At 16.9% G+C, this 16,435-nt stretch overlaps 1 protein-coding gene across 18 annotated transcripts in view; it reads right to left on the minus strand.

Annotated features, from left to right (window-relative positions):
* Positions 1–16,435, minus strand: part of LOC412594 — a 139,761-nt gene that overhangs the window by 5,567 nt on the left and 117,759 nt on the right. For 14 of the 18 annotated variants that reach the window (XM_026438922.1, XM_026438928.1, XM_026438926.1 and 11 more), the window contains 4 exons: positions 14,393–14,722; positions 5,721–5,726; positions 3,870–4,304; positions 1,683–2,156 (listed from right to left, as the gene is read on the minus strand). In XM_026438922.1, the coding sequence (XP_026294707.1) occupies positions 1,683–2,156; positions 3,870–4,304; positions 5,721–5,726; positions 14,393–14,722 (1,245 nt within the window). Of the gene's footprint in view, positions 1–1,682; positions 2,157–3,869; positions 4,305–5,720; positions 5,727–14,392; positions 14,723–16,435 lie in introns of those variants that run through there. The other 4 variants (XM_026438930.1, XM_026438925.1, XR_003304118.1 and 1 more) reach the window with 3 other exon arrangements.

Consider the following 16,435-nt stretch of genomic DNA (forward strand, 5'->3'; position numbering starts at 1 on the left):
TCAATTTTGTTAAATTCTTTGCTGATAGATACGTCCACTTATAACATTTTATATGTAAGTATAGAAATTTTATGTAAGTATAGAAAATGTTTTTCTCAAAATAGTAACATTTATTTTCTTTTAAAATCATATAATATGAATAATTGAAAATATAAATCATTTTGTCTTACATCTAACTGTTCCAAGTAGTAAGAAATATATATGAATTGTAGAATTCTATTTATCTGAATTTATTTAATATATAAATATTTAAGTAAAAGAAATATATATATATTTTTTAAATATTATTCTTTAGATTTTATAAGAAAAATTGTTAAAAAGATATACATAATGTTAATATATTCATAGAACATCTTTGAAGAATTATTTTATACAAAAGTTAGTATAAAATATGTCGTTTGAAACTTATTTATTAATTATTAAGCATTATTTAAAATTTATTAATAAACAAAAGCATATCATATAATTTATTAATAAATACAAACAATTGAAATTTATATTACATAAAACAGAGATATAATGAGACTGTTTTTTATTCTCGTCTTATTTCATTTAACGCGAACATAAATTACTTATAATTTCTTGTTTTAATTTAAATTGCATATATTTATTTGCATATATTAAATTTTTTGTTCTTTATAATCGAGCTTCCAATAATATTCTATATAATGATATATAATTTTAATTTAATTTTTTAATATCAAATATATGATTTTAATTGTATTAAATGACTGATTTTAATAGAAGTTATTATATTTTTATACTTAATTATAAATTAATAATTTTTTCTTTTTTATTGCAATAATTATTATACATATTTATATATTTAATTATTCAATAATTTAAAACTTAAAAAAAATTATAAATAATAATTATAAATAAATTACGAATAATTTAAAATTTATAAGATATTTATTATTTTTTCTGTTTTGAAAATCAATAAATAAATCTTACATGCAATTAAAAAAATAAAAAATATTTATTAACTATTAAATATTAATTGGAGATTGTTTTTAAATAAAGATGAAAAAATGATAATTATCAATATAATCTTCAAACCGATAATATGTTATTATTAATTTAAATATATATTATTAAATATGTATTAAATATATAAAAAAATTTTTTAATGTGTGTAATTATTGTGTTGCAGCTTTACTTCTGCACAATATTCTAAATGCACAATGCATAAATATATTCAAGAGTGTTAATTTATTTAATATTTTAAAAGTTTAAAAATATATATATTTAAAAATAGTATTAATTTTATTTTTATTATATTTTTTGTAATATCAATATATATATATATATTTTTATCTCTTGTTTTTTTCTCTTGTTTTATAATAAACTAATTTAAATAAAAAAATTGAAATATTTATGATTAAAATTATATAATTTTAATCACATTTCGAAATTATTAAATAGTAAAAGAATTAATGATTTACCAATGCTTGAAAACCAATATCGATTAATATCTTCTAATATCAAAGTATTAATGAAACAAGATTCTAAAATTAGAAATTAAAAATTTAATTATTTATTGATTAAATTATTGATTAAATTCACTTATTTGAATATGAATAAATTTTTTATTATACAAATAATATAAAATATTTTTCATCTCTTGAAAGATTCAGATAATATTGTAACTATACTGTAAATTAAAAAGAAATTCTACATACCTCGCCAACAGATGTGGCAAGAAGATTGACGATTTTCTCATGCGGTACAGCAACGACACTTTGATTGTTGATTTCGATAATTCTGTGACCCACTCGAACACCTCCTCTTTCAGCGATTCCACCTCTCAATAGACTACATATTACTCCGTTTTGTACACTAAATCCTAACTGATATTTGGTGTCAGGTCTTTTGATTTTGACCTCAACTACTGGCGCGCACGGAACGACAGTTAACTTGACAACTGTCTGATTCTTTGAGTTTTTGATATAAGTCTGACAAGTAGAGAGAGGCAAGCCAACTAAAGAAACACCATTTATAGCTATTATCTGATCACCAATATTTAATTGTCCACAACGAGCAGCCGCACCAGCTGGTGCCAGATTTGCAATTACAACAGTTGGTAGCATAGAACCCCATCCAGATTCGACAATTACGACACCTAAGATTTCACCTTTTGCTTTAGGCACTACAACCTGTAAATATATAATAATGAAATGTTTTTTAATTCTGAAAAATGAAAAGAAATTACTTTTTTATTTAATTTTTATTAATCAAAAACTATTATTCATTATTATCTTAGATATGATTTTATAGAAATAAATAAAAGAATTAATATAATTTAAATTTTTATATCAATTTATAAAATTTAAAATAAATATTAAAATAATAATAATAAAATAATTTATCTATTTTTTTAATAAGATATAATTTTTTAAAATATAATTTTTAAATAATATTAAAAATAAATTATAAAAAAATAAATATTTCTAATCAAAATGATATCATTTCAAATTATATTAAATTAATCACAATTAATTCTTCTTTTCCATAAATTTAAAAATTTTATTTATTTATTATTTCTTACACATATTATCATTTAGTCTCTGAAAAACATGTTAAACAAAAGAATTAATTACAGTTAATTTTCTTTTATATTATTAATGGATATTCTATACAGGATGTTATATTTATACGCGAATATCTTATAAGGATTTTATTTATCAAAATTTATCAAAACAATTTTTTACAAAAATTATTTTGTATAAAAGGTTACATTATGGGATATAAGTAGTTTTTATTTGAATAAAATAGTGGAAAAGATTTAAAAATCAAAAAATTTTTTTAAATAATATACTATAATTTTCTATTTGAATTTTCTAATTTTGAACATTGAGCAAATATTGAGATGAATTCAACGATCAATTATATCATATCATTTCATGTAGTAAAATTAATGAAATCGAAGTTGTGTCAAAACATATAACTAATTAATATAGTTAGCTGAAAATATTATTCATCATTCATTCATATATATATATATATATATATATATATATATATATATATATATATATATATGAATGAATGATATATAATATATATATATATATCATTCATATATATATATATATATATATATATATATATATATATATATATATATATATATATGAATGAATGATATATAATATATATATATATATCATTCATATATATATATATATATATATATATATATATATATATATATATATATATACATATATATATACAAGTAGTAAATATTTAGAATGAATATACAAATATTACATATTCAAATATCAATATTTAATTAATTGATTATTAAATATAATTTAATATTCATTCATTCAAATTTATAATTAAATATTGATTTTTGAATATGTAATATTTGCATATTTATTCATATATATATATATATATATATATATATACAAGTAAATATTTAGAATGATAATTGATTATTAAATATAATTTAATATTCATTCATTCAAATTTATAAATTAAATTTGTAAATTCGAAATGAAAAAAAAATAATGTAAAAAAGCGAATATTGTAATAATTTATATAAAATGTGTTAATATTTATATTTCATTAAAAACTATTCTAAATTTTAAATTATGGTTAAATTTTAGATTATAAATAGAGAAATAAAATAAAAAATTATTTTTTTTTATAAATTAATTCATAATTATATTTATAAAAGAAGTTTTGTACTAATATTTTTTTCAAAATTCTAATATATATCTTTATTACAAGATATAATTTAAAAATATTTAATTTTTGTATTTTAGTTTTTTTTAATTTATCAGACTATTTTCATACTTATTAAGCTTATGAATTATATTATATTTATGAAATTAAATATAATATATAATGAAAATTACCTCTTTTTGCATTTCTTTTTTGGCAAACATTTGTAATTCATCACCAAAGATTTCTTGAGAATTGAGTACCTCCTGATAATCCATTTCTTTTACAAAACTATGATCTTCTATTCCATTTGCTTTAAGGAACTCCATGTATGCTACTTGAAATGCTTGTCCAATGCTTTGTGCAATAAATCGAGCCTCTTCACTTTCAAAAACATGACAAATCATCTTTGGAGTTCTGTTGATTTTTGGTGCTTCTTCCATTTCGTGCGGTACAAAGCGTCTTCGTGCCATTAGGACTACTACATCACCAATATCTGCTATATATGATATTGTTCTTAACGCGTGGTCCATCATAATTTCTTTCAAATCCGTATTTAAAACCATTATTTTTTCTGTTGAGATGAATAAGTCAACTTCTGTACTTGGTTGTGTTTCGCCATCTGGTGCCTGTATGTATATATTTTCATATATTTTTATACTTGAATGACATAATTTTGAAATTAAAAGATTTAAATTCTATTTTACATTACATAATAAATTTAATAATAAAGAATGAATATGAATATTAAAAGTTATGCTTGTTATTGAAGAAATATAATTGATTTATAAATAAAAATTAATTTAAAAATTAAGAAATTAATCATCGATCACTTGTTTATATATATATTTTTATATTACATTATCAATAGAAACATTAAAAATCTGAAAAATAATAGTATTAATTCTCTTAAAAACAATTGTTAATAAAAAAATGTTAAATGAAACAATTAAAAAATATCTATAATTTTGCAAGTTTATATTTCTTTTTAAAATTTTATTTAAATTTAAATTATTAATTATATTATTAAATTATTTATTATATTATTTAAACTTACATAAACTTACATTTATTATATTATTTAAACTTTTTAATAAATTTTTTTATTAAGAATATAAGATAATTATACAAAAAAAAGATCATTGATTTCAATAATAAAATATATTATAGTACGTTATCAGGAATAATATTTAGAACAATTATTTAAAATATATATATATATATATATATATCAATTTTAATTTTTGAAATTGAATATTTAATACTACACATGAGTTTAAAGGATTTATATATTTTAAAAATTTTAATTTTAATTTTAATTTTAACTTTAAGATGTAATGATTTTTTAATTAATTAAACAACAAAAACTATGTAAATAAATTTTTTTCATTTAAAGGTTAGTTTTCAAAAAAATTGAATTCGCTGAAGAAAATTCCCTGATTACACAATTTTAACTTATAAATATTTTAATTTCGATTTTCTCAAAAATAAAGATATAAAATTCTAATCTATATTTTTTCTTTATTTTCAGATATTGAATTATTAATTCTTATTAATAATTTATCATTTAATTGGAAAATTGCTATTTGTATTGTTTATTAATGTAATAATTTTTAATTTATTCTAAAATATTTTATCAGCAATATTATTATATATTTTTATCTTTTAAAGCATAATGATTAGAAATAAAAAATATATTTAAAATTAAAATATAATTAAAAATTTATAGAATATCTTCCCATTTTTTAAATAATTTTTAATAAAAAAAAAATTTTTTTTTAAATATATATATATATAATATAATAAAGTTTATTCTACATCTTATATTATATTATATATTAAAACACAATTATATCATTTATTAAAAATTACGAAATTCTAAAAATATTAAAATATGCCCAAAAATTGTGTAAATACAATTTTTATTTTTATATTTATTTTATTTTATATTATTATACTTTTTTTAAAAAAAATTAATAAATATCAATTATTATTAATTTATTAAATATTGAAAAATTAAAATGGTATAATAAAAGAATACGTACCAATGCCTATTATGAAGAAGCGGCATGTAGAATAAAATAAGAAAGTTATTAATTAATCAAAATGAGTAATATTTTATAATAAAAAGGAATAAGAAAAGATTCTGTAAATCTATTATTGATCATTCGTTTAGGATTATAACATAAATTAATATCCAATATTGAAAATGCAATTTTTAATAAGTTGTGAAAGAATTATGTGTATTTATTTTTTTTATATTAATAAATTTGAAATGTAAAATTTCTGTAAACCTGAGAGTTTAGTTTAATAAGAAAATCTAATTGAATTTATTATACATATAATTATGAAAAATATCATATATTAAAAATATATATTAAAATATATTAAAAATATTTTATTTGAATAATCATTTTATATATATTTTCATTGACAACGAGTAATAATAGATAATTTCTAGCTAAAAATTATTAATTTATCAAAGAAATATTGTTTTTTAAAATTATATATTTATTTTTTTCTTTATTTATTTCATATATTAAATTAAATTTGTTATATATTTCATTCATATATTTTCTATTCATTTGCATATTGCAATTTAATTAAGTGATTAATTTTGCAACATCGAATATTTATTCTTTTTGAAAACTAAATATAAAATTGTTTCTTGATAAATCAGCAATGAAAACGTTATATATTTCATTCATATATTTTCTATTCATTTGCATATTGCAATTCAATTAATTTTGATTAATTGATTAATTTTGCAACATCGAATATTTATTCTTTTTAAAGAATAACTAAATATAAAATTGTTTCTTGATAAACCAGCAATGAAAACGTAAATCATTGCTTATCAAAAATATTATAAAAATATTCATATAATAAAATTATAATAATAATAATAAAATTTATAATATATAATATATTATAATTATAATTTATATAATAAACTATATTATATTAACAAATAAAAAAAAAGAATTTTAATAAATAAAAATAAGTACATATAATATAATCAAAATTAATGAAAGAACAATAGTAATTGATTAATATTAAACTTAATAAAAAATTTTTTATAATATATATTTTATAATACACACACACGCGCGCGCGCGCGCACATACACACACACACACATATTTTTTTTTCTTTATATTTTAAGAAATATGAAATAATCACTTATTTGAGAAATGATGAAAAATTTTTTATAAATGATATGTTTAAACAATAAATAAAGAAATAATAATTAAATAAATTTCAAATATTATATATAAATATCTCATTATTATTTTTTTTATAAAATGATTTATTAATAATAAATTAATCAATTAATCATTCATATTATTATATTCCTTTTAAATTACATGAAATATTTATATGTTATATTCGTTATAAAAATAATTAATAATCGGTTTACCAACTTGGAAAAATCTTGGAAATTTTTAAAACCTGTAAAATTATATTATAAAAATGTTTCGTTAAAAATTTTATAATTTCTATAACTATTTTTTAATAAAAATTAAAATCTGTTTATATTTACTACATTCTAACATATTAACATAAATAATAATAAACATAATAACATAAATATAAAAAGTTGCTCGAAAGGAATTAATTAAATCTTATCGGTTTTTAAAATAATTAGTTTTTGGATTTCTATATATTCTTAATAGATAATTTTTTGTGTATGTTTTTATTAATAAACTTTATAATATAAATTGTATTTTAAATTAAAACTTCAAAGAAAAACAAAAACTAATGTGTGAGGTTTAAAATCTATTTTGAATAATAAAATAATATAAAAAATTATGTAAATATAATATTAAAAAATATAAAGATAGTAATTCATAAATAAATATATTATTTTATCATGATACAATAATTTCTATTTTTCATTTTTATAAAATTGAAAAAAGAAATTGTGACGGAAAGTATTAAGCAAATTTATAGAATCTTTTTCGTGATCACAATATTAAACTTATAATTCAATATAATATAAATAGATTAGAAATTAATAAAATAAAAAAGAGATTAAAATTAAATAATTCTGTTAATATAATGTTGATTCATAAGTTAAAATATTTGAGTTACAATACCATTATTTAAAAATTCTTAAAAATTTCTGGTTTATAAAGAAAAAAATAAGATTAAAAATAAACATTATCATTTTTTGTTTAATAGTTTCCATTAAAAATTTTTTCATTGCATTGTTTTTTTTCTTAATTTTATATATAGTAATATTATGTAATTATTATATTTTATATAGTTATTTAACATTTAGTAATTTTTTTTATTATTTAACACTTAATAATGTTAATAATAATGTTAATAAATAATTTGTTTTTGATTGTTTTAATATTTTTAATTCGTATCACGAATTATAGAATAAATTTTATGTAATACGCAAAATAATCATATTTTACTTTTTTTTTTCAAAATATACATATAATTTTGATCATAAGATTAGCTTAAAGATAATTATAAGATAAAAACGTTAGTAATATTGTATCAAAACGTAAATAATTGAAATATAAATTATAAATACATAAATACAAATTAACAATTATATTTTAATATTTTACTATAATTATACATGATAATTTAAAATATAAAAGTTCAAATATATCTTTAAAATTATTAATAATTATGAGTTTATTAAAAAATTGTTAAAAGTATATTAAATATACATTTAATTTAAATAATTCTTACTATATAAGAAATGATTCGATTGTAAAATAATGATTTTCATATTAATATAACAAAATATAAAATTTTTAAACTTAAGATTCTAAAATAGTTACTCTAATTATTCTAACAGTTAATATTATTATTTTAACTGATCAAGTTTGATTTTTTTTATTAATATATTTATATAAACGTACTGTTTCAAAGAATGATCAATATATTAATTATAAAAATTATCTAAAATTTTTTTTTTCTTAATTTTAACTTATCATAACCTTAATATAAAGTCGGCGAATAAATTTTTATTACATTTTTATATAACATCATTAAATCATACCGATGTTGAAGAAATTTTAAATTTTTTATATTTTCTTTAATTACTATAAAAATATAACTATTGATTATATACAATTAAAATCATTAATTAAAAATGTTAATAATTTTCAATATTTTTCACATTTTGCTATGATAAATTTAAATGATAAATTTTATATGAACTTTTATTAACTATTAAAGTACTTCTATTGACTACTAGTTTTCTTTCTTTTAATATATACACACGCACGCATACATATATATATTAATAATTTATGTTTGCTTTCTTTGTTTTGATTGCAACATGTATCTTTTCCGATATTCTCCGTATACATTATTTTAATATAATCTTTATTTTTAGATGATTTTATTAAAATTCGATTTTTCATCTTTAAATTAAACGAATGATAATTTGTATACAAGTAAATTCCGGATATTTTCAATTGGATTCATTCGGAAAATTTGTCTAGTTATGGGAATTTAATAAAAAATAATAAGATATTAATATACCTAATATATGCATTATTAATATGTGGAAAATTATTAATTAATAAAATTTGTAATGAAACTTCATTTAAATCTTTAAATTTTATTGAAAAGAAAAAATATTGATATTTATGAATGATTTTAATTTTTTGATCAAGAACTATATTAAAATTCTTATACAACTTTTTAAGACCAAATTTTTTTTAAGACCAAAATAATATAAAATAATTAAATATTCTACTAAAAAATATTTCATATCGTTATTCAGCTATATTATTATGTTATATATGAAATTATAATATCCGAATTTTTTATTTTACAATAGCTTCCATAAGCATTGGTTCGTTTAGAATTTTCTTCGATTCTTGGTGATAAAATAATAAAAACTGATTTATGTGAATTTTTATTTTCTTATATAATGGCCACGATATAACATCGGCCATGATACAACATTAATAGTCAACATTAATAGTCAATGTCATTAATAGTCAACAGCCACAAATATAAAAAATAAGAATCTGGTTAAGAAAAAATATATTTTATTTTAAAAATATAAATAGAGAATAAATAGTACATATTTACGATAAATAAATAATATACATAAAGATTAAAATTCATATTAATTTAAAAATTTTTTTATGATTTCAGAATCTTCAAAGCAAGAATTAAATTGCTTAATTAAAAAAAATACTAAAAATATTTATATTTTTCCGAATATTTATAATTCTTTATACGTATAAAAATAATAAAAAAGAATAAATTAATTTATTATTTTGAAAATGTCTAAAATAAATATGTAAATAACTTTTATATAATAATAACGTTTCGATAATCTAAAATAAATTAATGGTTTAGTAGTTTTCAAATGTAATAATAATTATTAATATTTTTAATATTTTTTTAAATGAAATTTTAATGAATTTGCAATTTAATTCTAAATTATAATCGGAAGAATAATTATAATGTTAATAGTCAAATAAAATTAAAACTAAAGTTACTATTGATTCTGATTGATGTAATTTTTTATAGAGTCATAAAATATTATATTTCCAATATTTTTATAAAATAAAAACAGAATTTAAAAAAAATAAAAATAAAAAAAAAGAAAATAGAAAGTTATATAATTTAAAGAAAGGAAAAAATTGTAAAAATAACAAGAATAAGAGTGAATTTTATAAAGAATTTTATAAAGAAGATAAAAAATATTATTATCTTCTATATATTGATTCATATATAGAGTTGTTACAAAAATATTTGAAATAATTCGAATAATGTATATTTTAACTTTAACACAACTTATATCTTTGTTAATTATTAGAAAAACTTATTTTAACTTGTTTCTAGAGTATTGTATTGGATAAATATAAGCAATTTATTTAATGAATTTGATATAATAAAATAATATTAAAAGCTAAATGAAATTATAATTATTTTTCCCATCAAAAAATAATCGAATATTAAAAAATTTATAATAAAACTAAATAATAACTATAGTAATTAATAATTATAGTATAATTAAAATGGTAATTTTAATTATATTTGTAAATTGAAAAAAAGGAAAAATAATTGTGATTTCATTTTTAATATTATATTTTTTATATTTTATTATATCAAATTAATTAAATGATTATTTTTATTTGTAAAATACAATAAATATTCTATAGAAAAAAAATTAAATTCATTTCTTCTATAATTAATAAAAATATACATCATTAAAGTTAAATATATTATTGTTCAAATATTTTTGTGTATGATTGTAGTTTATTACCGAAAAAAAATGAACAGTGTATGAAATGTAACGATTGAGCACATGAAGATGTACTAAACAACATGATTTTTATGTTTATGAAATCGAATAGTTTAATTAGCTAAAATTATTATAATTATTTAAGAAATATGATTTATATTTAGTTTTTTATATTTATTCGTCTTTTATATTTAAATTTTTATTTCTTATTATAATTTAATCTAATATTTAAATATAATTTAAAAAAAAATAGTGCATACTGTGCCATGCGGAATTATAAAACAATTGTAATATTTTTTCTAATTTGTATTTTTTATTAATATAAATATTATTTATCATAAATTGAAACTATTATAATTAAATAATGTTAGATAATTATGTAATGATATAAAAATATTTGTTGATAAAAAATATAATAATTTTTGTGTTATAGTAATATAAATTATTATATTATTATTTTTACAAATGTATATTATTAATCTATGAAATGATATTTTAAAAATGCTAAAAATCATTTTTATATAAAAGACTTTTGTATAAAAATTATTTAAAAAATGATTAAAATTATTGAAACATTTTTTAAAAATGTTGGAATATTATTTATTTATATCCATCCTGAAATATTATTTATCTATAAAAATAGAAATAAAATTCTTCAAAAGTTTAAAAATGTAATAACACTAAAATTTTGTAAAAATTTTTCACAATTAAAATCACACAATGGTCTAATTAATCGATTTAATCGAAATTTAATCGATTAATCGAAATTAAAAACATTTTCATATTAATGTTTTTTTATAAAATAGAATAATATTACATATCAATCGATAATAATTAATTATATCATATATAACAATAAATGTTAATTTATAAATATAAATTATAAATAATTATTTATATTTATAAAAAAAATGTATATTTATATATAATAAATTATATTACTACATAATATTATATAATAATATAATATATAAGATAAAATAATAATTAATTTAAAAATGATACATGGAAATAAAAAATTATAATATATATATATATCATCATTATAATCCTATCTCGTCCCTTAAACTAAATAAAATACATGGATCCATTAAAATATTTGCAGTTATCAATATTATAATATAATAAATAATAAATATATTGTAAAAAGAAGCTATTTTTTAGAATGTTTTTTACTTCTGAATTGTCTCTTCTTTTTGTTTATTTATTTTTTTTTTTTTTGCTTTTTGATTATCAATCCAATTGAATGCATTCAACAATCAGTTTGTCGCAATAAAAATTCTTCTAGAAAGATGAACACTTTTTTTTTTATTATAAACATAAGTATTTAGAATTATTAGAATATAATAAAGTTAAAAAAAAATGTTAAGAGTCAATATAACAAAATTATTTATTACAATAGTAAAAAATATTATTGATATAATAGCTATATATTATTGATTAAATAGCTTTTAAATATTAATAATTGTGAAAAATATATAATCTAAATATAAATACTTTAGAATATAAAAAGAATATAAAAAGAATATAAAAAGAAATAGAACATAAAAAAAATCAAAAAAATTTTCATAATAAAAAAAAATATGCATTTTCTTTAAAACATAAAAATATTATTTTAGAGAACTTTAAAAATCGAATATATAATAATTCCTATAATAATTCGTAATAATTCATAATATTTGACAAAATATAAATTTTATTTGCATAATGATTAAAAAAATAAAAAAACATTATTTTTCTATATATTTAATTATATTAAGTAATAAAAATTTTTTAGTTTAAATAAAATTGATTAGCTACATTGATTAATAGAACTGCTGAGTCGTTTTTGATGCATATTGCAATATTCTTTGCACAATTGTCAGCATACGGGATAAAATTTGTATAACATTAAAATTAGACGAAGATAGTATCTATATATGTTATCTATTCCATCACTAAAAATAGTTCAATTTCTTTATAGCAAATTTCGCAAGAGAAAAATACGTTATATTGTAATATGCGTTTGCTGTCTTATTAATAGATCAAGTGGATATATCACGTAATGATGTGACAAAAGTCTGATCACATTTTTTATTATCTGGTCAATAATATAAATATAATATAATATAATATTTATAATATAATGTAATATAATATAAATATTATATTATATTTATATTTATAATATAATATAATATATTCATAATATAATATATTATAAATATAAATATAATATATTTACTTATAATAATAAGAAAATGAGAGAGAAATATTATTTTATATATGATTGTCAAATAAATTGTTTCGCAGTTTCTTGTCATGTTTCATTATTCCTCTATTGTGCCTGATTCTCCTATTTTTCTATGTTAATGCTGAATATTTTATTTTACATGTTTTGCGAAAGAATATTATACATATATTATATATATGTTATAATAACAGAGTTATTATAAACATAATATGCGATGGAATTTGATAATCACAATTTATATAAGAAATAGAGAATAGGAATTATATAAGGAAAGAAAGAATAAATTAATGAAATTTAATGATATCATTTATTTGATAATAACTAGTATGCACTTAATATTACGAAATAGATAGTATCGAAATTAAATTAATTTGTTACTTAATTGTTCAATTACTCTCTATGTAGAATATGATATCAGATTTTATTTTTGTAATATTTTTTTCGGCAACTATACATAATTTATGAATTACACGACTTTATTGGAACTTTTTTTTTTCATAGAAAAGTGTAAAATTTTGATTGATAGAATATATGAATTTATAGGATAGTCATCAAATAAAAAATAATGAATTTTATCATGAAAACTTCCATATAACATTTTTAATAATTTTTAATAATTTTTAAAATTTTATTTCAATTAATAAATTTTATTATTTATCTACTTTAAAGATCAAAAGTTTTAATTTATATATAATAATTTCTTTTTATTTTTTGAAAAATGAAATTAATTTTAAAAACATTAGAAATAGATATAATTTCAATATTTTTAAACAAACATAATAATCAATAAAATTTTTAAACAAAATAAATAATCAATATTTGATAAATGATATCACAAATATTTTAATATATTAGATTAAAATCTATTACATGTAATTAAGATTTTCAAAGATTTTATATTAACTTTAATTTATTATTTTTTCTATTGACTATAAAATTCATTATGAAAGATTTAGAAAATGTTAATTACTTAAAAATAATCTTTATTTAATATTTTCTAATTAATATTGAATTATTATTTTTAAGAGATTATTAAAGACTTATTAAAGATTTATTTATTAAAAATTAAATCAATAATTAAATCTAAAAGATTCGAAAAATAATTCACAAAGTTTTGAATACTCGTTGTCAATGAAAAAAAGCGAAGATGATACAAAGAGAAATAATGAACAAAAAGTAATTTTTAAGATAAGTTGAACATAATAAGATTATAGAATAAAATATGATACATCTAAGGGTTGGAGGACCTTGATCTTAGTCACAGCCTCCCGCACTATGTGGTTGTTAAGGCGCTTACGTCTCCCTTCCTCTTCAACTTCAACTGATCCGAGAAAGTGAAGTCTGAAAACAGTGGTAGGCTCCGTAGAGCCACTGATTGGGGCCAGTTTTGGTTGGAGTCCCACATTCTGCGACTCGGACTGGCCCCCACCAGAAGTATTTCCTATAAGTTCTTCACTTGAATCACATTCATCTTCCTCGAGGCTTCTTTGCGAGGCAACGCTGCATCGACCAAATTCATGCTGCCCCCCATAGTTTAATAGCGTAGCCTGCATATCCGTCGCTACTGGCGGTCCCTCCTTCCGTAACGATAAACAAACAAATGTTCTTGCTAATCACATTATCACGCACCACTAATATCACGAATAAACTTTTTGTTTCGATTTTTTCTTTTTCTTTCTTTCTCTATTGATGCATTTTTTTCAAATTTATTCATTTCATTTTCACTTTCTTTTCTATTGCAAAAATAGCACAATTATGTATAATTAATTTGTTTCGAAGCAAAGAAAATTGATAGTTTATCTTTAATTTCGAGTTTATTCAATTTAGTTTTTATATTTTTTAGAAATGATGATATTTTTTAAAATGAATATTTTAATATAAAATTGATATTATAATATATTTGTACTACTAAATATTTCATTAGTATGTTATGGATATGTGTTATTTATTAATTACAAACTATCAGGTTACAAACTATCGATGCGATGGAAACCACAGATTAAACAAAAAATTCATGAAAAGCATTTGAAACATAAACTAACAAATTTGATGGAATATAGAAGCTGGTATTGTATCATGCTGAAAGGAAGAGAAAAAGAAAGAAGGGTATCATTTCACATAAAAAATCCTAAAATATCGTCCAAATTTAGGTAGTATGCAAATTTGTATAGATCAATAAATTCTTAAGATTTTTATGAAACATTGAACATTTAACACATATTGATATTTTTAGATTTTATACACAAAAATAAATATGAACTATAATGATTTTTCATTATTCGAAAATTATTTAACTATGTTTTGAAGTCTAAAAAAGAATTGTCATATAAATTTGAATTGTCATATAAATTACTGATTTTTATGAAAGATTTTTTTTTAAATATTTTCACAAATAGATAAAATATAAATAGAAGTGATCATAAAAGTTATCATTCACTTAATAGCATTATATTTGGAAAGTATCAGATCATTAATAAGAAATCATATCTTGATCAATAAAATGTTAAATAGATTTATACAATATACTTTTGGAAATTCAATTTTAGAATTCAAAACAAATAAAAAAGTTGATTTACAAAAATCTTAATTAAAATTTATTTATTAAATTGTAATTTATAACAATTTAAATTCGCGATAAATGAAGCAAAAATAGAATGAGACAATAATGTAACACAAGCAGAGTGGTTTCACTTTCTTCATATCTCATTTTGATAAATGCAAATGTCAACTATATAATTTAATAAATAAATAAATCCTAATCAACATTTTCATATAGCAATTTTTATGTTATGGGATTTAGAATTGATTTTTCAAATATTCCATAATTATATTATTTTAGAGAAAAAGTAACTTATTAGTAATATACATTATATATATATAGTATACATATTATATAGTATACATATATTAATTTATAAACTAAAAGTATTTATAAACAATCAAATATAAACTTTAACTAAAAAATATAATTTCATATTTAATTTAATAAAAATATACAGAAAATAAAATGCCATGATATAATTGTTTGTATTATATGATTCTTTTTTTAATTGATTGATCCGTACAATATGTAATGATATAATTACAATAATTGTTTGCTCAATATGAATTGATTCAATATTGGAATAAATAATTATTATTAGCATATATAAGAATATAATCATTTTCCAATCATTAAGCGATCGAGAAAATTTAATGAGTTTATTTTAAATTTAATATATTTTTATTATTAATTAGTTTTTATTTGTTCTAGCAAATATACCAATTTTTTAGTAAATATGTATATTTAG

The sequence above is a fragment of the Apis mellifera genome, linkage group LG2 (assembly GCF_003254395.2).
Source record: "Apis mellifera strain DH4 linkage group LG2, Amel_HAv3.1, whole genome shotgun sequence".
NCBI lineage: Eukaryota > Metazoa > Arthropoda > Insecta > Hymenoptera > Apidae > Apis > Apis mellifera.